This window comes from Sinocyclocheilus rhinocerous, unplaced genomic scaffold (genome assembly GCF_001515625.1).
Source record: "Sinocyclocheilus rhinocerous isolate Xijiao unplaced genomic scaffold, SAMN03320098_v1.1 scaffold1965, whole genome shotgun sequence".
NCBI classification, from domain to species: Eukaryota; Metazoa; Chordata; class Actinopteri; order Cypriniformes; family Cyprinidae; genus Sinocyclocheilus; species Sinocyclocheilus rhinocerous.
The window spans coordinates 1,968,396-1,995,853 of record NW_015625577.1 but is presented as its reverse complement, the minus strand read 5'-3'; the positions used below and the strand labels follow the sequence as shown (position 1 = coordinate 1,995,853).

General features: G+C 39.0%; 1 protein-coding gene across 1 annotated transcript in view; it reads left to right on the top strand.

Moving 5' to 3' along the window:
• Positions 1 to 27,458, top strand: part of LOC107752741 (protocadherin-16-like) — a 115,129-nt gene that overhangs the window by 83,019 nt on the left and 4,652 nt on the right. The window contains exons 3-18 of the mRNA XM_016568772.1: positions 10,659 to 10,847; positions 11,500 to 11,731; positions 12,173 to 12,409; positions 12,791 to 13,831; positions 15,261 to 15,442; positions 15,995 to 16,091; positions 16,575 to 16,732; positions 17,787 to 17,835; positions 18,665 to 19,480; positions 21,953 to 22,192; positions 24,088 to 24,213; positions 24,604 to 25,470; positions 26,073 to 26,186; positions 26,280 to 26,491; positions 26,817 to 26,968; positions 27,304 to 27,434. Coding sequence (XP_016424258.1) covers positions 10,659 to 10,847; positions 11,500 to 11,731; positions 12,173 to 12,409; positions 12,791 to 13,831; positions 15,261 to 15,442; positions 15,995 to 16,091; positions 16,575 to 16,732; positions 17,787 to 17,835; positions 18,665 to 19,480; positions 21,953 to 22,192; positions 24,088 to 24,213; positions 24,604 to 25,470; positions 26,073 to 26,186; positions 26,280 to 26,491; positions 26,817 to 26,968; positions 27,304 to 27,434 — 4,843 coding nt within the window. The remainder of the gene's footprint in view (positions 1 to 10,658; positions 10,848 to 11,499; positions 11,732 to 12,172; positions 12,410 to 12,790; positions 13,832 to 15,260; positions 15,443 to 15,994; positions 16,092 to 16,574; positions 16,733 to 17,786; positions 17,836 to 18,664; positions 19,481 to 21,952; positions 22,193 to 24,087; positions 24,214 to 24,603; positions 25,471 to 26,072; positions 26,187 to 26,279; positions 26,492 to 26,816; positions 26,969 to 27,303; positions 27,435 to 27,458) is intronic.

Genomic DNA, 27,458 nt, shown 5'->3' with positions numbered 1-27,458 from the left:
GTCAAAACATCAGATCTTTCGTAGAAGGTCTTTTTGATTGAAATACATTTAAATTCATACCTTACTTGGCATGTTTATAGTTACAAATTACTTTTCCTTTAAACTCACAATAGCTGTTTTTCAATAAATAAGACCCATGCCATTGAGGAATGAGCCTAATTTTTTTGTGGGCATTGTTGATTTTGTTTGTTTTCTCATAAATATATGCTTTGAAAGTTGATTTACAAATTGGAAACAACCATGAACAAATCAAAGACATCTGGCCATGACAGCAACCCAACATTCATGCATCTTTAGGAGGAGAACACAATCATGATTGCTATAACTCAAAAACACACTCAAAAACAGATGCAGTATACTGTATATAAAGTATATAAGCTGATAATGGAATGGCATAATGGAAACAGATGAGTGGATGAATGTTTCAAATAAAGTCCACTTTGGTCCATATGTATGTATTTATAGTAATTATATATATATAATATATAATCATTTTTAAATTTTTTAAGTAAAAAAATAAGGTTAACTATTGCAGTTTTGGAACTGTCTTGCCAGAATCTATACTAAAATTGTTGTTTTTATTAGGAGAAGAACAATTTACAAAGGAAATATATTCAGGTCTGCTAATAAAAATGTGAAATTTTCATATTGCTCAGTGTTTCAGGAAAAGAGGGAAAAGAAAACTGTGAAAAAGTACCTCCCTTTCCATTAGATGCAAATCCAGTATCTCCAGGCTCACAGTAGCCACTCACAGATCACTTTGAAACGACAATAGAAAGTGGACAACCTGATCTGGCTCCCTCTGCTGTGCTGTGCAACATTAATATCAGGCCAGATTGAGTTCAGGAGAATGGCTATTAGCTTTTGCCTTGAGGATATTTATGAGTGATGTGGCCAGTGACTCCTACTGACCAGCATCTAAAATGACATTGAACTGAAAGCAATATATCTAGTACTCAAATGATGTGTACATAATGTCAAGTCGACTTACATTCCATGTATTTTCATGTAAGCCACAGACAATTTTACCACTATCATACTTTAAAGCACTGACCGTACTACATTTGACCCGTATAAAAGCTGTGCTCTCTGACTTTTTTCAAGGAAGGCATGCGCAATCCATCGGAAAAACCTTGCTGTTCTCTGCAACTGGCTTCTCAACAACCCATCCAACACGGGTGCCAGGCGGCAGGGCTGCGGGTGGAATTTGCTACCGTGTGCGTGTTGTGTTTGTGCAAGCAGTCCTGTGAGGGAGTTATTGACCAGCAGAGCGGTGCCATAAGCCACATCAGTACAGTTAGATCCCATAGCGAGCATGGTTCGCATTATTCCATCTTTGCTGACATCCCTTCAGCATCCTACTAAACTCTCAGTGCAATTCATCTGGGTTCATTCAAGTTTCTGAAGAGTGGAGTTGGTTTACAGCTTCAAAGGCAACATTTATCAACAATATGCCTGAAATAAATAAGCTATTTGGCCCATTTTTCCAGTAAATAAAAAAAAAAAAAAATAATAATAATAATAAGAATTAATTAATCAATACATTTTTCATTTTTTTTATTTTTTATGTATTATATTTTATTTTATGTATTTATTATAACATCAATATCCACATCCGCTTAGCAGGTTGTTGTTCAGAATAATCACCATCTCATATGATTTTGCCATTTCCTTTTCTGTCTTTTTAACAAAAACATGGGCTTTCATGCTTGTGTGAAAACGTAAAAGAGCCGTGTCTCTTATGTGGCATTTCAAAAATAACCAGTGGGGTCTGAATGGACAGTGATTGGGACTCTAGCATAGAGCTTCTTCTGAGACGTAAGGCATGATGGGGTCAGTGCAAAGGGTCACCCGGCGTACATTTCCAGAGGTGCTTTTGGCATGTTTATTGTTCCTGTTAAAATGACCACTGGAAATGCTTGGTCTTTTAATTCTCAAGGGGAAGATTTGTCAGAGGTGGCACGAGTCTTAGTTTTGATAGGGTTGGCTTCCTGCTCACTCTGAGCTTCAGTAGACCTTAGAGAATATAGGTAGGTTTCATAAAAATGCATAATTTTGAGCAAAAAGGTGAGAAAATCACATTTTTATCAAAAAACTACATCTGGATAATATTCAGTACGATTATCAAAGCATAAATCCAGTAAATCGCTTCCATCAACAACTCCAAAGCTTGCACAGACATATACCACTTCCTGGATCAACATTTTACTCTGTACATTTTTCTGATCTATTGCTGATGATCGCATTATTTTTCATATGCATCTGTTTACATAAGAGATCGCTCGTTTCTCCGTCCTGTTCACGTGTGTTTTTGTTCGGGAGGTTTTGTACTCATTCAGAAGATGCGTAATAGCGCAAAAACTCGTCTTTGGCAGGGGAAAGACTTTCTTGTAAAAGACGAGATAACTCGTCAATGGCGGGGAAAGAGTTAAGATATTGTTGAGTCTAATGGACATGCTCGTTGTGAATTTGTTATGAAATCGTTGTATGGAAAGAGCTAAAAGAATATTTTTGTTTAATGGAAAAACTAAAAACTGCCTCCGGATTTGGAACATCATGAGAGAGAATAATTAGTGCCAGAATTTTCATTTTTGAGTCTTAATTTGAACTCTTGACTAAACTGCGCAGACATTGTCAGCACATCAGTGTTTATTCAAATGCATTTTCAAACATCTATTTGAATGTCACATTCTCTGAAAGCACATCAAGTTAGTATTACCCCGAGTCCATTTTGAGCCCATAACTCCTCTTGCAGCCATTAACCCCTCTGTCTCTGCTTCTCCTCTCTGATATCCCCAATCTATCACTTTTCTCCATACATGGTTTGATGCCTTAATCGCCTCCAGCTGCGGAGGCCAGATGAAAGACAAACACTCACAGTTATGGAGACATGAGAGAAAACGGGGAAACCATACTCAATAGTCCCTCCGCACCGGTCCTCCTGGTGTCATTAGTCCTCTTTATGCTGAATTGGCCCTTCTGTGATCTTCTGCCAAAAATCTGCACCTTACCCCAGCCGAAAGTACCTGCTGCTACCCCTCCCCGTCACCGTCAAGGCCAGAGATGAAAAGCTCGAAGCTGTGTTATTTTAGAAACCAACACCTTTCAAAATTCTTCCAACCCCAATATTTACATCCAAAACTCTGGCCTTTACACCATACCTGACATAAATTGCGGTCGACTACCAGAATATCAGTCTGCATCTGATAAAAACGCGAAACATGACCAGTCCGTGTCAGCTGCTTCTTTCAACCCGAGACTTTTTTGACTCTTTCTGGACATTTCCTGATGATTGTGTCCTGGCGGGCGGCTTGTAACGGGATGGAGCCCAGCTTCCTTGCGTGAAGAAATAATTAGAGTGCTCAGTGATCTTGACATGTATATGATGTTTTACAGGCATCCCATTATACTGCAGATCCCTTTTAATGGACATCTGGAGAGTGGAGGAGTGCCCGATGATGTCATGCTGATCCATTACTCAAAGGAAGGAAATATGTACAAGTGATGTTTGCCAATACGAAAGCGCCATATTGCGCCCATTGAAAGCTTGTTCTGAGGTGTAACGTTGCAGTAGATACAGGTCACGGTGACCTTTGGGGTTACTGCCAGCCACTTGAAAGTGCGTCATAAAAAAATTCACTACAGAGAGAATGCATCTGGTATGTTTCATAACACGTGTCTGTGTTATGTTATTTGCTGTTTTTGTCCAAATGGACGTCCATTGGTGATTTTTGAGCAATGCTTGGCAATGAGTGAATGCAGTGAATCTGTTATGTTTTATCAAGCTGTAAGCTGTTTTGACAGCGGGGTAGCTTATTGGAAGATGTGATTGTCAGAAAAACAGTGATAAACAGCAGTATTTAAAGGGATAGTTCAGCTAAAAAGGAAAACTCTGTCATCGTTTATTCACCGTCATCTCATTTCAAACCCATATGACTTTTTGGAATACAAAATGAGATGAATTTAATGAATATTTGTGCATTAAGTACAGTGGCAGTGTACATCATAACTCACTTCAATGATTAAAGCAATACATGTTCCAACTGGTTTTGGCTGAAACACAACCCAAAATGTAATCATTTATACTTTAATCACAATGACCACTATTAGCTATTCTATTGTGTGCCATCCAGCACTTTTCAGTTCAGAGGTGGCAGGATAGATAGATAGATAGATAGATAGATAGACAGACAGACAAAAATATATACATTTGATTGAGGTTCTTGAGGTTTTTATTCAGTATTTGCTAAACTATATTGAAAACATTTATCAAAAAAACTCTTAGGCCCTGTTTACACTAGAGCGTTTTCGTTTTAAAATGGCGTTTTAAATTAATAACGAACTTGGTCTAAACTGGCGTTTTCACTGCATTTCAGAAACGATCTCCGTCCACACTACACAACCGAAAACGCATGTCACATGACCATTCATGCAGGTACAACCATAGATATATAGGTAGATGCCCTATTATTTGGATGGCGGCCACGCCATCATTTTCAAAAGTCTTCGTTTTGGTCCGTTTACACTGAAACGCAACCCTGGAGTTTTCAACCGAAAATGGGGTCTGCAGTGTTTTCAAAAGTCTCAATTTTCGAGGTTCGAAAACGCCAGAGTAGTGTAAACGAATGGCGTAACCGTAGCAAAAGTTATGCATTTTAAAACAAAAACGCACAAGTTTAAACGTAGCCTTAGATATACCTAAAAAAATTGTTTTCTTCAAAAAGAAAAAAAATTTCAACAAGTCACATGACTGAATAATTCAAGATATTTGGTTGCTTTTAAACATGTTGCTATTAAATAATAATAACCTTTCGCTCCGAGTCATAAAGCATATGCAATACTAGAAAAAGTCATAACATTTTGTCTGGGTGTTCTAAACACCAAGTCATTTATTATATTTTATAAAAGAGCCACTGTGGTTTCCCTAGAGGCTACAACTTCCATTTACATTCCAATTTTGCACCAATATGTGGTAATTTTGGGATGGAAATGTTGCAATATATGTAAATTGTTTCTGTGATATTCAGATCTTTCACATAAAATAAATTTGCAACATGGATAAAAAAAAGAATGCTCACTGGTAGATTTGTTTTTGTAGTCTCGGTCTTAAAGAAGCAAGATGTGTTACATGTCAGATGCTTCAGCTCTGTGGCTGTAATGAGCCGAAGGGATGTACGGTTTTCACTCGGCCGCCGGTCAAGTGGGCCAGAAAGTAGTAGGAGGTATCCCGTTTCCCCCTCTTCCTCAGCTCTCTGAAGTCATGCCAAGAAGAAAAAGAAAGAGATCGCTCAATAAACAGCTGTAATAACTCATAGCATGTCCTTCAATATATATCAGTCCATGTCTTTCTGTCCCCTTTCAGCACTGTCTGTGAGTCACACACATCTCTTTACACTTCCATCCATCTCTATTTTTACTCAATCCCTGCTTTCATATTTGTATCTGTCCATCAGTCATTGTTTGTGCATGTCCTCCCGTGGGTTTGGGAATCGTTCATGAGTGTGCTGTTTTTGTCTGTCTGAAGTCATATAATGTGAATGATAGCTTCAATAAAATGCTGTATTGAAATTATTGGGAGCATAGTATGCTTATGGTGTGCTTGGCTTTGTCTGTAAGTAGCCTTCTGAGAAAAGAATGTGCTGTTTTCTGTTTGATCTCTTATCTTCCCCGCTATGGAATGAAATGAGATATAGCACCAGATTGAAAATATGAAAGCCATATTGTGGCTTAAACTGAGAGACTTTTGATATTAACTCTAGATTTCAGACAGTAACCTGTATTTAAACACCACTTTTAAACTAGAGGCCTTGGTTGGTCAGTTTACCCCCAAATTTAAATCTTGTCATCATTTAATAATTTCAATCTATATATTATATTTAGAGAATTTTCTATAAAGTGTTTTTGGAACATTAAAGCATGTCAACATATTCTGTTACACCAAATACACAAAATAATGATCTTTAAAATAGCATCATATGACCCCTTTAATGTTTCGTGTTTGTCATTGATAGATTTGAAGTGCAGTATAGTGTACTGTATGTGTAGTACAGTGTTTAACTACGCATTTATTTGATCACAGTAAAGATTGTAAAATGCTGTGCATGAATATTAGCCAGTGACTCAAATTTACTGGTGAATCATTTTCTTTAATTCATTGAAAAGATTCATCCAAACAATCTAATTAGCTAAAATGAATCAGACTTCCCAATGAATAAATGAGAGACGATATTTTAAAAATGAACGTTTGGTTATGTATTTGGTTAATGTATAAAGTTGTGTGAGGTGCTTACTTTTTGTCAATTTGTTAATCTACTACATAGGCGAGGATTTTATTTGTTTAAAAGTTTAGCCAAGTTTAATCACTTATATTGTCAGGACTTTTGTCTGTTAGCATTGTTACTTTTTCTGTTTTCATCAAACTCTGCATTGGACACATTATAGTTGTTAACTGCTTTTCTTTGAAATTGAGCTATTTTTATTTTTGAGTGAACTATTTCTTTAACTTTTATTTGTTAGTTCCTGTATTGTGTTTTAGCCTTTTATAGGTTCCCAACTTAACCACATTTCCCATATGTGGAACTTGCTGCAAGTTTGTGCAACATTTAAATAAAAACAACTATTTCTTTCGGTCAGAGCTCTTGACATTAGCTGCAAAGAAGGCAAGATGTTTGAAACTGAGCTCTTTTACGTGAGATCACTCTGTGGGTTGCTTGTTATTTAAGCAAAGTCACCACTGTACTCTCCCCATGTCATGTTTGTATAAGAAACGTCGCTCCAGATGACCCCAGTGCCAAGTTACACCAACTCGCTGTCTTGTACCGCTGTTATTTGGGGGTTTTGTCTGTGTTTGGCTGATGTAATCTTTGGTTTTATGTTTATTGATGTCTTCACTGAGAAGATCAGTAGTACAGAACGGGCTTTGCAAAAGCGTATTTGTCTGACACACTCTGATTGGCTTGTTAGCAAGGTCACAAACTATTCTGTCAACTACAGTGTTTGGTTTGGCTGTGAAAGCTTCCTGATCAGATGGTTTGTTCTTGAATGCTGTAAGATAGTTTGTTTGAATGGGAACGTGCCACAGAATTAAATGAAGCAGTTCTGCATGCTAAATGAGCTATATGTAGCAAATCTACTTATCTTGTACCATTGTTGGATGATAGATCTTGAATTTCATTTGCATGGAAATTGTCCCACAGAACAGTTTCACAGTCCTCTATCAATCACAAAACCAAGCAATATTGTGATCAAATGACCAACTTACAGGTGACCTTGAGTCTGGTTTGTCGAAAGACATTTTACAGACATCTAAGTAAAAGTCGTGCATTTTCATTCCAAGGTGGTCAATTAGCAAATCAAAAACCTTCGTTGTCATATACAGCAGTTCTTCTTGGGAAAGCATCAGTCAGGTCTCTCAGTTATACATTAGTCACTAAATGAGCTGTGTAGCCTTGAGAAAACCCAATGCAGTGAAACCAGATCATTGCATTAGCAAAAACTAACAAGAACTGGACAACCTTATTCTTTCTCCCTATTAATCTTATATTCGCTTACTTGAATGTTTCTTTTTCTCCCCAAAAAAAGGAGTCAAGAGGAATGGTGGGTGAACCACAAAACTCTACAAGTTAGCATTGGATTCCTTTGGCTTGTTTCTCAGTAACAGTTCGACCAGCCAAAGTCTCACTTGGCTCGCTCAGGGTGGTTCGCATCTTTCGCTCGCACAAGGAGAGAGAGATGAGGGAACCGTTAGAGCTCCAAAATGTGTCCAGTGTCCTCACTCACTCTTGCCTCACTTTCACACCTTGTGACACAAACAAACCTCTGTTTGTTTGAGTATCCCAAGGCAGAAACATTGGCTCAACCAATGGTTTGAGTTTGGGGGCGGGACTATCGGTTTGTCCAACCAATGTAAGACGGAGAGAATGTGTTCAAATGTTTGGAATTCACGTCAGTGGTGCAGAAATGACACATTTTAGCTTTTTTAAACAACTGTGATGTAGTGTTTATAACTTTTGAGATGAGTTAAGAAATTTATTGGGGTGAAATTCAGTTTTTGAGGTCGTCTAGCTCTTGTGTGCTGTTGGTGTGTCTGAGTCTACGTGTCTTCATGAGTTAAGGTGAGGAAAAGCACAGAGGATTTAGCAGAGATTTCGAGAAAACAGTGCAAGCACACTTTGACCCACTTATGATTCAGTCAAGATTGAGATTCCACTAAACTTCTTATGAACTGTTATTGTACTGGCAAAGGCAACCCAGTTCTTGAACAGTACATCCCCAAATCCCTCGGCTCCTGTGTGTGTGTGTGTGAACACGTATATGCGTATTTTTGTGTTTGCATGCATTTTAGGTGCCCCCTCAGGACCCAAAAAGACAATCATTCAATCAGTCATCATGATTACTGGCATCTCACCACATATTCAAACACACTCTAAAAATTATGAGCTTGGGTTTCTCCCCATTTTTGAGAAGCCACTTTATTTAAATCCTTTTTGTTGGCGAGATGGGAAAAGAAACTCAATCCCACTTCTGGTTTCAGTCTTCTACCTTTGAAGCTTTTATGCGCTTAATACCGATTGTTTCCCATCGACTTATTTCATGTACCATACATATAGTCAACCTGACCGATGTTTTAAAGATGGCTTGTTGAGTACAGTAATAAATACATGATTTCTTATTGTGACCAACATGCTTCCTTTTCTGTTCGAGCAGCTCTGTGACCAAGAGGAAATTTTTATCTTACAGTGCTGCTTTGGAGCTCTTTAGTTGGACTACATTGAGACCCACAAGTCCCCCAGACATTTCCCAGCTTTCTCTGCCCAAGCCAGGCTTTTATGGAAAATGGCTTTGTCCATGAAGCAGATCCTTGGTCAAAGCGCCCCTTCCACGGTTTGTTACCTCAAGCTCTCGCTGTTCAGGCCTCAGGCGTCCAACTTCTGTCAAGCTAGCATGAGGGGAATAAAGATAGGTAGTGTGGTGTTTATGAATATTGTGCCCCCCCTGCTCGGTTGTAAAATATCAGGGTTTGCTTCAGGGGCTTGGATGGTTAAAATGTGGAACATCTCTCCGCTGTGGGCTGAGACTTCTCGTCTTCATGATGATTATTTTTCCAACACTTGCTCCACGGCCTCTGGCAGAACCCGATCTCAGACTCGGATACCCTCATCTCAATGTCATTCAGGATCTGTTTGCACAGTTTCAGCCATCATCCACTCCAGACGGCCCATGGCCGAAGTGTAATGTTGTTTGAGAGTTGGTAAATGTCAGCCGAAGCTGGATTTTTCCTTTTATTTGATGAATAAGAAGCTGAATAGAAAGTAATTTCACTTTCCGTATTTGCGTGGAATGGCATTTCATTTTCTCCAAGAAAGTCATCACCTCTATTCAAGTCTCTTTCTGTCTTTCTTTCTTTCTCTCTCGTTCCATTTGTTTATCTGTCTGATGTTCTCTCTTGAGCTGTGCGCTGTGGCTGTGAAAGTCTTTATGTCTGCTAGCTGCCAGTAGCTTCCCTCCTTTTGGCTTGATTGATCAAACCCAAGTGTAGCAGAGGAGCTCTCCATGTGCTCTCTTAGTTTACCGCAGTATATGTACATGCCGCAGAGCACCAGAGCAACGTTTGATTGCCAAAGGCTGTGAACCAAGTTATATAAATGTGTTCAGTGGTATTGCTCAGTGGAGTCGCAGGTTTATTTGTGACAGGAAAGTGCTGAGTGTTGTTGAAATATAAAATGAAGAATATAAAAATGTAAATTCAAGCTAGAGCTGGAGGGTATGTTGAATATTCACAATATACTTTTACTATTTTTACATTTTTTAATATATACTTTTATTTATTTTTTTATTCAACATTGTATTACAATGCACATATTATTTAGACACGTTTCCTGAAGATCAAATAACTTTATGTTTCACAATCTCTCCTTTCCTTGTGAAAGTAATGAATTTTGACCGATGTTTTAATATCTAGTCTCATTTATATACGTAACTTAAATATTTAATATATAGTCTCATTTCAGTTTCAACCATTAAGTTTCATTTCTTCTAATCAGTTCAAGCTGTTTTAATTAACTGGTTTTAAATGAACCTTAGATTCAATAATTTGTTTACATTTGTACCTAAATGTTTTACATGAAAATATATGTTGGTAAATACTGTATTGATTTATTTTCAAAGTATTATCGTATTGGTATATTTAAATATATAAATATAATTTATTATTATTAATATATATATTGACAAAAAAAACAACATTGTAAACATGCCTTGATATTATTTGGCAACAGTTTGTTTAAAAATGATTGTTTATATGAAACCATTGAAAAATTATCATGATTCTGAATGATTTCAGGGCAAACGCATATTGCATATAAATATTGATATCGGATGTGATAAAAAAAGGATGAAAATATTGAGATTTCTTTGTTTTGTTTTTTTCACTCAGCCTACCCACAAAAAGTAATCTACTGCTGGTTGGATATCAATTCATACATAATTATTCCTGTTCAGTATAAAGACAATCACTGTTTAACATAAATAAATTTCAGGACCTTTGATTAAATACCATTGAAACTTGGTCCCAAACACTGAAAGTGCCTGGCTTCTCTCCTTAAGCTTTTCGGGACATTTGGCTAAACATTAATCTAATGTGTTCTCTTCTCTTCCAGGTTACAGCTACTGATGCGGATGGTGGCTCTTTTGGCTCCATCTCCTACTCTCTGGGCTCTGGTCCAGGCAGTGTGACCCCGTCTCAGTTCACCGTTGGCAAGCACAATGGACAGATCTGTACTACCACCAGCTTGGATCGTGACCAGGGACCAACCAACTACGACTTCACCGTCACAGCTGTGGATGGGGTGAGTGTCCAGTGATTCCCAGCAACCACATCCCTCACCAATTCAATTGTAACATCAACTGTGACTGGATTATTTTCAGAAGTGCATCAAATATTGTCTGTTTAGGAAGCCAGTGAGGAAAAAATTGCCTGCATAGTAATTCTTCAGTAGCGGTTTAGCATCCTGTGCCTAAGTAATACTTTGAAGCGCCAGGCGTCAAAGAAAGGAAATTTCAGGAGACACATTAAAGCAATCAAGGGCAGCTGGGCCCTAAAGAGCATCAGCTTGTAATATTTAATAAGTTGAGGCTTTTCCTGACATGCCATTTGCTCCATATGGGATGCCAGGCGGGCAAGATGTTTAGCAGCAAGAACCGTATCCCACATGTACACTGTGCCCTTGACAGATTGCAGTTCTCTACAGGGAATATAACCAATCTATTTCCTCCCTAGATGTAGCCTTTGAAATGTTTCAGTGTTTCTTGCAAATTTTAATCCAAATATTTTGTCTATAGTTACTCTAGTCAATTGTGAATGTTTCCTGTGTCTTTTAAGGCTATGGAGCCTTCATCAGTTGGTTGTATTATTATCTAGTTAGATTTTGTTGTATGTTCATATCGGTTCAATCTTTAATGACCATTAAAGAACATTTAATCTTGGCTGTGTTTTTCTAGGGTGGACTGAGTTCAGTGGCCTATGTGCGTGTGGACCTGATAGACATAAATGACAATCGACCAGCGTTCTACCCTCTGAACTATGCAGTGAGCCTGAGTACGCAGAGCACCCCAGGAACCTCCGTCCTGAAGGTGACTGCTCACGATCCAGATACAGGAGATAACGGCAAAGTGACATATCGTACTGTACCTGGAGGGAGCTCACCTTTCTTCACCCTCAACAAAGATACTGGTGAGACTATTAAGTACACATTCATTTTAGTTATTAATAGCTTGGATGTATTTTTAGTTGGTGTGTATGTGTGAATACACACTACCATTCAAAATTTTAAAGGTTGGTATTTTAAAATGTTTTAAAATAAGTCTTGTACTTAACAAGGCTGCATTTACTAGATCAAAAACACAGTAATAACAGCAGTATTATTACAATTTAAAATAACTGTTTTATATTTTAATGGCAAATGATGGCAAAGCTGAATTTTCAGCAACTATTACGCCAGAAAATAATAAAAGTATTATTTTCTTTACTTTTTTTAATTGTACTGATCCCAAACTTGAATGGTAGCGTGTGGGTGTGTGTATAGGATGAAGAGATATTGTGCTTTGTGTCTTGATGTATTCTGATACCTCTAAACCTAATGAAAATATTTCTTCTGGGTGTGCATTTTCTCAGGAGTGATTTCACTGTCACGCGCTCTACATGGAAAGGCAAACTCAGTCATTACGATGGTGGTCTCAGCCCAAGATGGTGGGGGCCTTACTGCTCCAGTCAATGCCAGGGTCAACATCAGCATAGTGGCAGGACTGGTCGCCCCCCCTGTGTTTGAGCAAGCTCAGTACTTCTTCGTGGTCTCTGAGGATGCCCTGCGTGGAACACAAGTTGGCGTTGTGCGGGCCAGCACTAAGAACGGTGGGTGAGCTAATCTCAGAGGTTTTTTATTCCCCCCTTTGGACACAAATCCCTATTCAACACATAAACCAGACTTCAGTGTGTACCCACATTTATCAGTCACATTGGACTGCGTTCAAGTGTGCTGAAAGACGTCTTCTGGCTTTTATTCTCCATGGTGCACCACTTGTACAAATATGCATGGAACCACTGTACACACCTCATTTACAATCGACATTAATCATTGATTCTGTTTTTAACCGCTTAGTTTTTTAACAATTTGCTTTGGATATATGAAGCACTAAATTCTGGTCTCATGTGTTGAAAAATAACTCTTTGTCTTTGTTTTCGTCCTACACTGTGAAGTAATGGGTCTCTGGCCATTTGCCTCTTTCTACTCAGGTGTCTCGAAGGATATCTCCTACACTATTAGTTCTGGTGACCCCACGGGCTACTTCACTATTGATTCGGAGACTGGGGCTTTGAGAACGAGCTTGCCTCTGGATCACGAGGCCCAACCCAGCTTGAATCTGGAAGTCCAGGCGCACTGCGGTAACCCCCCGGCCTTTGGCCAGACTAGGGTACGAATTACAGTGTCTGACGTCAACGACAATGCGCCCGTCTTCTTGCCCTCATCTTCCGAGTCACTGATTCTACCTGAAGACACCCGGATGGGTACAGTGGTGTATAAGGTCCAAGCAGAAGATCATGATTCTGGACCCAATGGTCTTCTGAGTTTTGACCTGTTCACCGGCGGTGCCCAGAGAACCTTCAGCATTGATCGCAACAGTGGACAAATCCGCCTGATTGGCAGTTTGTCGTACGAGACCATGCCTCGCTATGACCTGCAGGTGATTGCTAAAGATAGCGGAGCACCTCAGCTAAGTTCTACCTTCACCCTGGTCATCCACGTGCAAGCAGAGAATGGCCAAGGCCCTGTGTTCGATAGTCTCACGTACCGAGTAGAACTGAAGGAAAGCACACCTCTCAACACTCGCTTCCTGCAGGTACGAGCTGTAAACCGAGATGGTGGCATCACCCCTGGGCCGTCTTCTACGTCTTCCGCCCCACTAGCCTACCACCTGCACCCAGACGGTGACGCTGCAGGGTTTGGCATTGTGTCTGACAGCGGCTGGCTGTTCGTGAAAAGTGCCCTGGACAGAGAAGCCAAGGAGATGTACCTGCTCACTGTACTGGCCACATCAGGCAACGGACAGCTGAAGAAGACGGGTAGCGCTACAGTGCGCGTGTCAGTGATGGATGAAAATGACAACACCCCTCGGTTTATCCAAGAGAGAGCGTTCCTGGCAGTGCGCGAGAACTTGCCGGCAGGCACTGGCTTCGGCCGGGTGTCTGCCAGCGATCGGGATGCTGGTCTCAACGGTCGGCTGAGCTACCGCCTGCTCCATCTGAATCGCCACTTCCAAATCAACTCCCACACAGGTGAGCTTCAAATATGGCTGCAGTCTAACAGACCAAAATGACTCGGAATGACAAGATCAGCTTGGCACCTAGACAAGTCTAGTGGTATTATCTTTGTGTGTATAGAGTAGGGATGTGCAAAACTATGTATTTTGAAAATTGACTAGTTGGTGAGTTGTTTATGAATTAGTCAGTCTAGTTGGTCTTAAGGAAGCACTATATAAGAATCAGAATCAGAATCAGAAGTGCTGGATGTGTATTTTCCCAGCCTCACTAGCTGCTGCCTGTCTGTCAGGAAGCTGTTGATCCACTGACAGACGGAGGTGGGCACGGAGTTGTTGACTGGTTTCTGGTTGACTGGTTTCATGTCATGTTCATTATATGTCTTATTGCTAAGATATTTAGCACATAAATAGGCTAAGTAACACCAAGCTTTTATAGTTCTTACAAAAAAGGCAAGTAATTAGAAGTTTGAGGGTAATTGTATTAATTTTGATGGATATTAATTTTAGAATTTAAATTTAGAGTAGAAATTCCAAATAGATTTTTAGTGTGCTCATATTTTTAAATTTACTTATTGCTAGCATGCTAACTGACAGATTGTCAACAAATAAATAGGCTAAATAACTATAACCAAGCTTTCACACTCCTCACAAAAATGTGGAACATTGCTCAAACCAAGTGATTTCAACTGCAATTGTAATTTTGTAGGTGGTGAACTTGTGAATTTTGTGTAGCAGCTTTAGTTTCAGTTTTAGTGTGTTGATAGTCTGACATTTACTGATTGTTAGCATGCTAACTGACAGATATTCAAAATGCAAAATACTCCAACTATAACCAAGCTTTCAGTCCTCACTAAAAATAGAGAATATTACTCAAATAAAGGAATTTGAAGTCTGATTTTGAAGGTGGTAAATTTTTTAGTTTGAATGTAGAGTAACATCTTTCCAAAGAGAGATTTGTCATGCTGATAGTCTGACAGTTACTGATTGTTAGCATACAAACTGACAGATATTCAACAAATGGGTAAAATAATTACTATAACCTTTAATTTCAGAAAGCTATCACAGTCCTCACAAAAACAATGTTATTCTGACTTCTTGTTAGCATTCTCTCTTAGACATTTTGACAGGAAAACATGAAAATCTGCAATTTTTAAAAACTGTAGAAATCTAAATATGCAAACTAGCCAACCTCAGTGAACCCATAGTCCGTTATCGAATGACTATTTGACTGTTCTGACCCATCCCTAATGTGGAGCTGTTGAACATACTAGCCATCACACACAGCTCCAGACTTCTGGCACCATGCTATTGCTAACTGTGGGGGTTCTTCTTGGGGAAGTCAGGATGTACCATCTGTGCCTTCTGCCACAGATGAAATAGTGCAATAAAATAGTTTGTCTTACTCTCTCTCTCTCTGTTTTTCCATCTGTTCTGTTCTTTTAAAGGTGAGATAAGCACAAAACTTTCCCTCGACCGTGAACTTCAGTCCAGCTACCAGCTCATGGTGGTGGCTCAGGATGGAGGGAACCCTCCCCGCAGTGCTACAGGCACTGCTTTCATCGCGGTTCTGGATGAGAATGATAATGCGCCCTCCTTCAGCCATGCAGGAAGAGAGCTCTTGCTGCAGGTATGAGATATAATATTAGCTTCATAAATCTCAAAGCTATGTCTTCCAGAGGAGAAAGACTGTACATTTTAAATGCGCACAGTATATGTGCTACAGGTTAGCTTCGTCAAAGTGTTCACACGTCATGGATAATAAACATGGACTAAAAGCAATAAAACTCTGATTTTGGGGTCATTAAGAATATTAGACTGATTTCTGGAGGCTCATGTGACACTGAAGATTGGAGTTATGGCTGATGAAATTTCAGCTTTGACATCACAGGATTAAGTATTTTCAAACAGAAAACAGTTAAATTGTAATAATATTTCACAATATTACTGTTTTAATGTATTTTTGATCAAAAAAATGCAGCCTGGGTGAGCATAAGAAACTAAGAAGCATCCATAAGAAAATAAGAAGCATCCAAAACCATTAAAATGTTTACAAAACTCTTGAATGAAATATTGTATATTCTAAAAATTCTACAAAGATTTTACAGAGGAAAAATGATACCGATTTAATATACAGAAGTGAGCTGTACTGATAAAAGTGTTAACTGAAATCTCTGTACAGGCGTTAGAAGGTCAGCCATCTGGATTTCTTCTGGGAACCATTCATGCAAAAGACCCTGATGAAGGAGAAAATGGAACTATTTTCTACTCCATGTCTGGTAAGAAAGATGCATTGAATCAAAACCTGTTGTTTTGATGTCTTACAGTGTGTCGAAACCAGATGCAAAGCATATTGTCTGTCAACAATGAACAGGAAACTTCTGATTTAATTAAAAAATATAAGATTTAGTTTGTTGTTAGGCTTGCACTGATATTGATACTAAAACCGTATACTGGTACCAAAAATATATCATACCTGACCCATGCCATAATATTCTGCTATTCATCATAGCTCAGACAGCATGACGTGAAGTGTAGAAGGTAATGTGTTGACGTGTGAGATCATTAAATATGTTTTGTAACACATTTACTGAATTTGACACATAACTATTTCATTCTGTAATTTATCTGTAAATCAAATCCAGATGGGATCAACACTGAAGTCATGCACACTTTCTACAGTAGAAAAATGGTCAATCCAATCATTCTTTATCACGCTGATGCACACAAACCTGACCCGTTCCATCCTGTCTTTGCTGTAGGTCCCAGAGCCGAACGTTTCACACTGAACCCAAACACCGGAGAGCTGCGCTCCTCTTCCCCTTTGAGCCATTCAGAGCGTCCTGAGTATAATTTCATCGTTCTGGCTTCGGACCGAGGTTCACCTCCTCAGAGCTCCACCATAACATTGAAAATTGAGGTCAGATGAAACAGTGACTAGGTTGAGATACACCTAGAGTCTGTTAACCATTCTAAATCATGCAAATTAAATCCACTGGATGACAGATGGAATAAACATCTGAGCAGTAAAACGCCTTCAGCCTTTCTGGACCCTCATTCTTTGGCAGGTTTCCTGACAAATTTCCTAACAATGTATATTGTGCCTTGATTAGTTGTGGCTATAAACCTTCAAAAATTGAAGTTAACACAAAGGTCTTTGGTCATATCAGTTAAAAATAACTCCTTCCGCCACATGGATCTACTCATCACCTTTTCATAATATGCAAAATGATTTATTTAATACTGTTATATGAAAATATGAACTTGTAAATTATCCTCTACAGGAATGGATCCGTTTACATCTGCTTTCAGGTTAAACATCATGCAAAGGAAATATGAAATGATCTAGTTGGCCTAATCAAGGCTTACATTCTTGCATTGCAAATTTCCATAGCCAACTCATCTCTCCTAGTCCAAGTCTTGTAACCTTCCCCAAGCAATGCCGGGAAAAATACTCTCAGCTGGCTAATTTTAGGTGCTCAAAGATGAATGTCTTAACCTAGACTTTTTTTCCCGATTTTTCCGTTGCTGTCTGCAACATTTTAAGCGTGATATTACGGTGTAAAACACTCAAAGTAGGAGTGACCGACTCCCAGCTGCACCGATACAAGTGCCAGCTGTGCTTTCTGCTATGCTGCGTCAAAGCCTCGTAATACAGTTCAGTAGCCCTTTGAAGAACAGAAAACTCCTTGTGAAATACCCCAGTGATCAAATTAATATTTCTCAAACGAGTCAACGGAGTGGAAACAGACACAACGGACAGCGACAGTAGTAAATTCCAGCGTGCAAATGCCTGGAAAACACATTTATGCTGTATAACGATTCAATATTGTTATGGATGTGCCAAGACAAATAATAAAGTTCATAATTGATATCTAATTAGAATAAAAGAGCTTTTAGATCTTTTGTTGGAACATGTCATTTACCGCTTAATGTGGGATTAATTACCCCTCTGTCCTATTATGTTTCATTAGAAGACTTGGCCTCAAGAATCTCGTTACTGCCAATATACTAATCACCCTGGTGCATAATGATGATTTAATCATAGTACAAAAAATAATAGGTTTTTCATGAGCACCTGTGTTGTAGTGCATACTTTTATTTTCAAACTTGTTTGAGTTCTAACGCATAGGTTTTGAGGTTTAGTGTCTCGCATGTGCTGTGTTTGTATATGTGTCTTTCTTTATCTAAATGTTTGTTTCCATCATTCTATCTCTGTGTCTGTCTCTCTTTCTGTGCACGCACACACATACACAGTCTCTCATAACTATCATAAGAGAAACCGCAGGCTTCCATATTAGGAAGCAAGGTTATTTTGCTTTGAAGTGTTTCTGAGTCATCTATGAGGATTCTGTATTTTTATTAAGAATATTTGCACATTTGAATGTTCTAACAGTTTCCTATTATGATTATGTTTACTTTAATCCAGTATTATTTTTCCTGGCAGTCACAGACCTATCAAATTAACTCTGATTAATGCTAGCAGGTTTGTTGTTTGAGCTTGTAAAAGCCCCCAAAAAAGTTTTCATTCCCTGTAAAAAGAGAAGAAAATGTGGGCTGCAGTATGTTTCTGTTCTGGTGTATTTCATTAACAGGCAACTTGCAGGATGCAGTTTAAAAATGGGTTACAAGTCTGTTCTGATATGTAGTTTAAAATTAATTATAAGACAAATCAAATAATAAAATAAAAAAACTAATGTAAGACTAGTATTTTATGGTAATAAAAAATATAGGATATTTTTTGTTTACTTTCATACAATAAACGAACAAAATTATGTAAAGTAAAAGAAAATATGAATGATTCTTATTTAGCTTATGTTGCTGAAATAGGTTTTTAATATTTTATTTTAAGTAATGATTCCAATAACGTTGAATTCAGTAGAGGGAGCTAAACCCGGCTCAATCGTGGGATCTGTTCGTTCACCTGATTCTCAGACTCTTCCTGAAGTAGGCCAGGTCACGTATACTGTGGTGGGAGGCACCGACTGCGACGGCACCTTTGTGGTAGACCGCCAGACGGGTGATGTTTACCTGGCCCGTGAGCTTGATTTCGAAAAAGCTCCTCGATACACTCTCCAGATTGAGGTTGATGACTTCTCCATGCCTCTCCCTAAAAGTCACTTTGTTACATTGGTAATCGATGTCCAGGACAGCAACGATCATGCTCCCGAGTTTCCCGAAGACCCCATTATCATAGTCGTCCCTGAGAACACCGATCCTGGATCATCTATCTACACCTTCCAGGCCATTGATAAAGACGGAAGCGGACCCAACAGTGAAGTACACTACTCCATCCTGCAGCAGTGGCCAAACGTTCCAGATCTCCTGTTCCTGGATCCAACCACAGGAGTTCTTTCTCTGGGAATGATGTTGGATCATGAGAGGACCTCTTCACTACTCTTGGTGGTTCAGGCGATGGATTCGGCCCCCGATGTCGGTCAGCGGCGCCGTGGGACGGTCACAGCCCGCATATTTGTCACTGACGTGAATGATAACGACCCTGTGTTCATCTCACCGTCTGTGGTGAGTGTGATGGAGGACCAGCCTGTGGGCTTTGTTGTGGTCTATGTCATGGCTGCAGATGCAGACCAGGGAGAGAACGGACGTGTGACGTATCGTATCCAGAGCGGCAACACTGGAGGAAAATTCAGCCTTAACCCAGATACAGGTAAACCAATCAACAGCTCAATCTGAATTAAATTCTTGATGTTCACTATATATTTATGCTCTAAATTTAAATAAAATGTGATAATAAAAAATTTAATTTTTTTAATGGAAGCCCCGATAAAGCTATTTGACAAAATATACACTACCAATGAAAAGTTTGTGGTCAGTAAGATTTCCAAGGCACCAAGGTTGTATTTATTTAATCAAAAATAGAGTAAAAAATAGTAGTATTCCGAAATATTATTAACTTTAGTAATGGCAGTAATTTTTTGTAATTGTTTTTCATTTCAAAATATTTAGAAATGTAATTTATTTCTGTTATGACAAAGCTGAATTTTCAGCAGCTAATACTCCAGTCATTAGTGTCACTTTGTCCTTCAGAAATCATTCTAATATGCTGATTTGGTGCCGAAGAAGCATTTCTTATTATTATCGAGGTTTAAAACATTTGTGCTGCTTAATATTTTTGTGTAAACAGTGATACATTTTTCAGGATTCTTTGATGAATACAAAGGTAAAAAGAACAGCATTTATTCGAAATTTAAATCTTCTGTAGCCAGGGATTAAAATTAACTTCTTTCAAAAAAGAGAATTAATTCAAATTAATTTCTTTCAAAACAACAAAATCTTCTTGACCCCAAATTTTGAACGGTGGTGTATATTTACATTTATTCCACAAGACAAAACAACGGATTTTAAACACGTTGTTTTTAAACACAGTGATTTTTCTCTCTTATTTTATTAAATTATGCTACACATCATACAGATTGTGTGAGGAAGTTATGTAAAATTGAGATGGGTAAGCACAACTGCAGTGCAAGCTTATTTTTGCATCTTGTTTGTTTATCTTCTTTTGAAACCTTGTTATTTGATGCATCTTGAATTTTGAGTGATTTTAAAATACTATGGCCAATTACTCAAAACACCAGTAACATCAGGACATGCAGCAGTTGCAGCAAACTTCTTATGATTAAACTGATGTGTGAACAGGACATTAAGGGATTAGTTCCATTTCTATCATTTCCTCACCCTCATGTCTTTCCAGACCCTTATGGCTTCCTTTTTTTTCTGTGGAAGATTGCATGGCATGCAAAATGCACCATCAGTTTGATTCTGCATTTCTGCTTGACTCGCATCTTTCCTCTCCTCCCAAGTTGCAATCCTCTAAATGCCCTTTAGTTCTCTTAATCCTAAAAACCACCAGCTCAACATCTCATCCATTTCCAGAAATTCTGCCCTGTGCTGTGAGTTCGGAACAGTTTCTCTCATCTGTGTGTGTGTTTGTGCATTAGTACATCATGACATAAAGCAGGAGTGTAAGACAGTACACACCACTCAGCTGGTAGCTATTTACAGCATGTTTTACCACTAGCAGATTGTGTTTCTCTGTTCCGGCATGCATTATTGTGGACCTTGATATGCTTATGGAACCCACACTTAACCAGAATTTATTAGAATATGGAGCTAGATCATACCAAATTTTTGTAATCCTACAGGTTTTGTATGACAGGGCTAAGAAAATGATCATAGGATGTTCAATTTTAGGTGGTCTGTCTCTTTAAAATAACATTTGTCTGCTTTATAAATGACAAACCGATCTCACAAACGCTCACTTGCTTGGGAAGCTCATTATGAATGCCTTCAACTATTAATATGAGAATAGAAAAGCAAAACATTATCTTTCTTCCGCTTAGTTTCCCCTTACGTTATCGGAGCATGACTGGTGAGGAGTCAAATTGTCTGAAAATATTCAAGCTTCTAATTCTTACCAGATTAAGACCTCAGAGGCATGTTAGCTCAGCGTTATGGAGATAGAAGAGAGGGAAAAATAAGTCGAAACAGAACGAAAACACCCTCTAGTGTCTCAGTTCCCATCACGCCTTTACAGCCTGCTTTGAATCATTGCGTCTGGTTCTTTAAAAGCATGAAATTGAGATTGGATCAATAGGAGCACCGCTCGCTTGTGGTAGGCTAACGACAGGGGAGCTGACACCCCCAAATTTGAGCAGGGCACGGCAGGCCGGGCCGTTGCGTGTCTAGAGTGCTTGTTTATGTGCTCTTTCTGTTTGCTGTGGAAAAAACTCATAAACTGCGGCCAGATAGTTGAGCTGTTACAGTGCCTCAGCGAGTGTTCAGGTAGGGAGGGCTGTGCATTGGGAAAAAAAAGTAATTTTTGAATACGTCGCATGACTTCCACTCATTTTTAACACAACAGAAAGGCGTCAACTTTTCGTGCTGTGATGTTGCTTATGCAAGATCAAAGTGTGCTACAAGATGGAAATCATTCGTCGTGCGAGCGTGTGAATGAGGCTTTGCTTAAGTGCGAGTGGTTTTGCTTTAAACAATTTACATCATGGCTTCATTATTGTGTAATTGTTTAAACTGCAGGCGATCACTCAAAAGAAATACCAGACACTATGCTTGTTACATTCATCATATGGTAGCCTAACACTTTTGCTTATTTCCCCTGTAGGGTCTTTGTCTATTCTTAGACCAATTGACCGTGAAGAGCAAGACCTCTACAACCTGACCATAGTGGCAGAAGACCACGGTTTACAACAGCACAGCAGCTCCCAGTTACTGTCAATCCAGGTGATTGACGTAAATGATGAGGTGCCATACTTTGAGGAAAGTGAATATGAAGCTTTTATTGCAGAGAATCAGCCTCCAGGAACTACTGTGCTTGTGGTTTCAGCTTCTGATTTGGACCAAGGTAAAGTACACTCCTATATATGTCTAACATATAAACATGGCAGTTATGTTGTATAAGGACCACTGGTGGTGTATTTATAATATTAATGAAGCATATTTTATTATTTTTTAATTATATTAAGCAATATTTTATTCATTTTAATTAATATAATGCCTTTCATTTGAATGAAAAGTCATTTATATGTTGGCGCCAATAGCCTTGTGGGCAGCGTGCCGACATATAGCATTGTTGCGCTTCGGGCGTCCCGAGTTCAAGTCCCGACCCGCGGACCTTTCCCAATTCCGTTCCCCCTCTCTCTCTCCCACCCTCTCTTGCTTCTTGTCTAAATACTGTCCTGTCATAATAAACGGCAAAAACGCCTAAAAAAATTTATTTAATTATAAATATTGAAATTGAATTTAGAAAATAATGGTTAATTAATACAAATTAAATATTCAATGGGGTTGACTAAAGGGTTGTTGATTCACAGTTTATAAGCATAATTTTAGTGACATTTTAGTATTATTTATTTATATTTCCTGTTATAGTATTTAAGCCAAGACTGATCACACCGGTGTGATCGTACGCGTCAAAGGGTTAGTTTGAATTAGATTTTTTTAGTTTTCAGATTTCAGTTTCATTTTAGTTTGTATTAATGTTTTGTTTTGTGCTTTAATCATTTTAATTCTTTTTTATAATTCTATTTAGCTGTATTTTATTTCAGTTTAGTTTTAGTAATTAGTTCAGTTACTTGGTAAGGGCAACATTTCTAATTTTGGGGATTTTTTTCAGTAAATTTTATTTCCTCTAATATTTATATTTTATTTTATTTTAGCTTTATTTCGATAACAAAAACATTTTTTTGAATTTTTAGTTGTATTTTTAGTTAACAAAAACAACACTGCTATGTATAAATGTAGACTACATCATGAGTGCCACATTTATAAGATGGCGTGTCAAATGTAAAAGTAGTTCAACAAAACATCTTGCTATGTAGCTGATTCCAAACAAGAACATGTTTTGTACAAATGTCTCCTTTACTTATTCTGTGCAACATGCTCCCTGTAAATGTGGTTTGGCAAGGTACACATTAGCTGTGGACTCACAAAAACTTTGGTACTTTAATCTTGAATTGATGGTAGGAAAATCCTGTGTGGAATGTACATCTGAGTCAGGAGCATGATTAATTACATTAATTTTGTATCACATTATGTTATTTATTTAATGAATCACACTAAATTAACAGTAAATGGGCAGCCCTAATAATTTTGTTTACATTCTTCTGTATCTCTGCCACTCAATGGCTCATATACTTGATGATGTGATGCTAAACGGTACTGTCTGTGAACGCACGCATTGACTGAGAAGAGTTCATTTCCACCTTCTGAGGTTGGCGGTGGTCACACCGTTCTCTTTAAAAGTGACACGAATGTTTGTCTAACATTTCTCTGAAAACACTGGATACCACAGCCAAACCCATCACAAATAAAAGTGTGTGGTTTTAATTGGTGCCAGGCCGAGGGGGGAGGGGGGGTTGTGGAAAGGGAGCGCTGCATTCTCTTGGACTTACTCAGGGGCAAATAAAACAGAAGGATCATAAACTTTCTCTCCATGAACAATTAGCGAGGTAAACAGGTGACACTCTGCCAGATTGCTCGCCTCTTGCACGCGATCTGCCATCCAAGGACCAGGGGGAGGGCGATTGAGACCAACTGCTTAGACAGCGGTATTAACTACAAGCAAATAAAAACAGGGTGCGCCACGTGTTTACCCATTCCGTGAGAAAAGTCCATTGTGCAAAGTGAACACAGCCTCTTAAGAATGATGGGCTTTTCACAGACATGATATTTTGGACTTACATTCAAGAAAACTGTGTAGATTCATCTCTTATAATGTCTTTATCCTGTTTTTCTTAGGGACCAATGGAATTGTGACATATGGAAGTATTGTAGGAGATGATTTCAGTATTCAACCGGTGACAGGAGTCATAACAACCACCAAGGCTTTGGACAGGGAAGCCCAAGGGGTTTATGCTGTGACAGGTGCTTCAGATAAAACACAGTCGCTTAATTGCAACAGAGAATGATATGCTTTTAAGAGCATAGATTGAAGTTTTGTGTTTCTGCCAATGTCATGTCACGGTTGTGCACGCATTTGTTTAGCCAGTTTATAACCTCTCTCTCATAAACAGTTTATGCCAGAGATGGTGGTTCTCTGCCCAATTTTGGAAAGAAGTTTTATTTATTCCTCTTACATAAAAAAAAAATTATTTGTGTATTATATTGCATTGAATAATAAATTGATATATATATATATATATATATATATACATTGCACCCTTCATTGGTCAGCATTAATGAAATTGATTAATATTGTTTTATTACACTAACAGGCCAGATGACAATGTTATTTTCATAACTTTCTTTCCTCAGACGGAGACCATTTTGGTGATTTCCACCTGGACAGGAAATCAGGTGTGCTGTCCACTTCCAGGCCTTTGGACCGAGAGTCCAAAGCAAAGTACACCCTCACCGTGGAGGCACAAGATCAAGGAATGCCATCCCTCACCAGCACTGTCACTTTGGACATCAGTGTCTTGGACCTGAATGACAACAGCCCAGTGTTCCCCAGCAGCAGCTACTCAGTGGAGGTATCAGAAGATGCATCAGAAGGGTCTCTTGTTCTGGAGGTTTCAGCCTCTGACAAGGACGAAGGGTCCAACAGTCAGGTTGTCTACTTCCTGAGCCACGAATCCAGAGGTATGTTCATTGTGGACCAATACACAGGTCGCATTATTACAGCAGCAGCCCTTGACCGAGAAAAAGTGGCCTCCTACAGTTTCAAAGTCTACGCCATGGACTCCTCAGCCTCCAACCCCCGTAACACCTCTGCTGAAGTCACCGTCCACATCTTAGATGTAAACGACAACGCCCCCTTCTTCATCACAGACCCGCTCATCATCAATGTGTCCAGCAGTAGTCTCTCCAACCACAAGGTGCTGGCCACCATGAGAGCTGAAGATAAAGACTTCGGTGCAAATGGATCTGTATTTTATCGGTTTGCGAATCCTGTCAAAGGCTTCACCATAAACTCCTTGACTGGGGACATCCAGGCCACCGAAAAGCTCCACACGATGACCCAGAGCCAGCGGACCCTCATTGTGGAGGCCATGGATCAGGGTAACCCATCGCAGTCCTCTCTGGGAGTTGTGATCGTGTACATCAGAGAGCAGAGTTACCAGGGCATCCGCTTCGCTCGCAACACCAGGGATGTCAGCCTGCAGGAGAATACTGCTAAAGGTTTGATAATGACCCTGTACATCAGTGATATGCAACTGATATTCCTGTAGCTCAAACTGTAGAGCATAGCGCTAGCAACACCAAGGTCATGGGTTCGATTAACAGGAAATGCATGAGCTGATAAAATATATACCTTGCATGCAGTTTAAGTCGCTTTGGGTAAAAGCGTCTGCCAAAATTGGATATGAATGTCTAGTTTAGAATAGAATGCAGCAATATTAACACATTTTTGGCTGCTATATAATTAAAAAATAAAACGGTAGCATCTAAAATCAGTTCGTTTTAAATGCTACAAGTGAATTTAGGCATCACGATATTTCAGTGTACAGTATGAAAAATGGATATTAATTTTGAGGTTTGCTAAAGACTACATTCAGCAGTGTTATTAATTTATTGTGAGTGTTAGATGTTGGCAAAAGTCATCTAAATATAAAACTAAGGGAAATGAGATGCATGATTAAATATCCAATATTGACTGAGATAATAAAACATCAGACGTTAACCGATATGGTAATGACATAATGTGCATCACTAAACCTTTCATACATGCCAAGTTGATGGAAAAATTCCTTTTTATCAATAAAGGTCTTTTTTTCTTATAGGTACAGCAGTTGTTCAGATACAGGCTCACTATCCTGATGGATCTAGCAGTGGCATCAACTACAGCATTTTCAGTGGCAACAAGCAGCAGTCCTTTAGCATCAGCCCCCACACAGGTAATCGAAGTCATTGCATGAACTTATTGTGATAGTAGTCTTTCTAAAGGGGAAGGATGTTTCAGTATTAGTCATAATACATTCCTTATTTAGGTGAGATTTGGGTAGAAAGCTCCAAAGGTCTGGACTTTGAGGAGACCCCACGACTCCGCCTGGTGGTCAAGGCTGAAACCGCATCCTCCAGTTCCTTCGTGGCCGTTAACCTTCTCCTACAGGATGTCAATGACAACTTACCACGCTTTCAACTTCACAATTACGTTGCTTATGTTCGTGAGGCCCAGGGCTATGATCATCCTATCATTCAGGTACAGTAATCTCCCATTTGTTTTCTCTGTGGTTGAGTCTTCATAAAAGCTGTGGAGTACAACATCCCTTGGCCTAAATACAGCATATTTTCAGTGCAAGCCAAAAGAGTTTCCTTTGCGTTTCCCACAATGTTTTCATTGTCCATGGTGAGAATATAGGCTCAGCTGTCCCACATAGCCACAACCAATTCCCTTTTTCAACTTTTTTTCTTCTAAATAATTTGAGTTCCAAGCCCAACATTGCTTAGAGGTTCATGCTACGCTCGAGCAGCTGTTGCGAATCTGTCTGTATTTTCATTGCCAATTTCACCGGTAATTTCCTCAGGTGTTGGCGAATGACCTGGACCAGGGTCAGAACGGGCAGGTGACCTACTCCATAAGGTCATCGTCCATGAGCGGCCTCTTCAAGATCGACCCTGTCACAGGCAGTATATCCACCGCTGCCATCATGGACAGAGAGATCTGGACACAGACCAAGTACTAAGTTCTTCCATCTGCTTTTATAGCAGTTTAGATCATTTCCTTTTCCCTTCTTTATCCTTAAACAGAAGTGATTGAAAAGTAATGTCTTTTTAATTTTAAATAGCTACATTCCACACAGGATGCCAATGTATTTATTGACGGAATGACACTTCTGTAGAGGCAGTTCCATCGATGCGGTCAAAACTTTTATATTCCCTGAAATAATATCTTTGTTTGATTATTATTGGAGTTTGCACTTTAAAACGTCTTAAATTTCTTTCCCGTCAGCATAAAAATAGTCTGTGAGAATGTCCAGACTCGGACTCTTAATTTTGTTGTTGTGTCTCCAGCCTGGTTATTATGGCAACGGACAGAGGTAGTCCTCGGTTAGCAGGTTCTGCCACTCTCACTGTGATCATCGTAGACCTGAATGACAACAGTCCCACCATCCCTGTTCCACGTGAAGTCCGGGTCCCTGAGAGTAAGTTGACTGCTGTTTGAACTC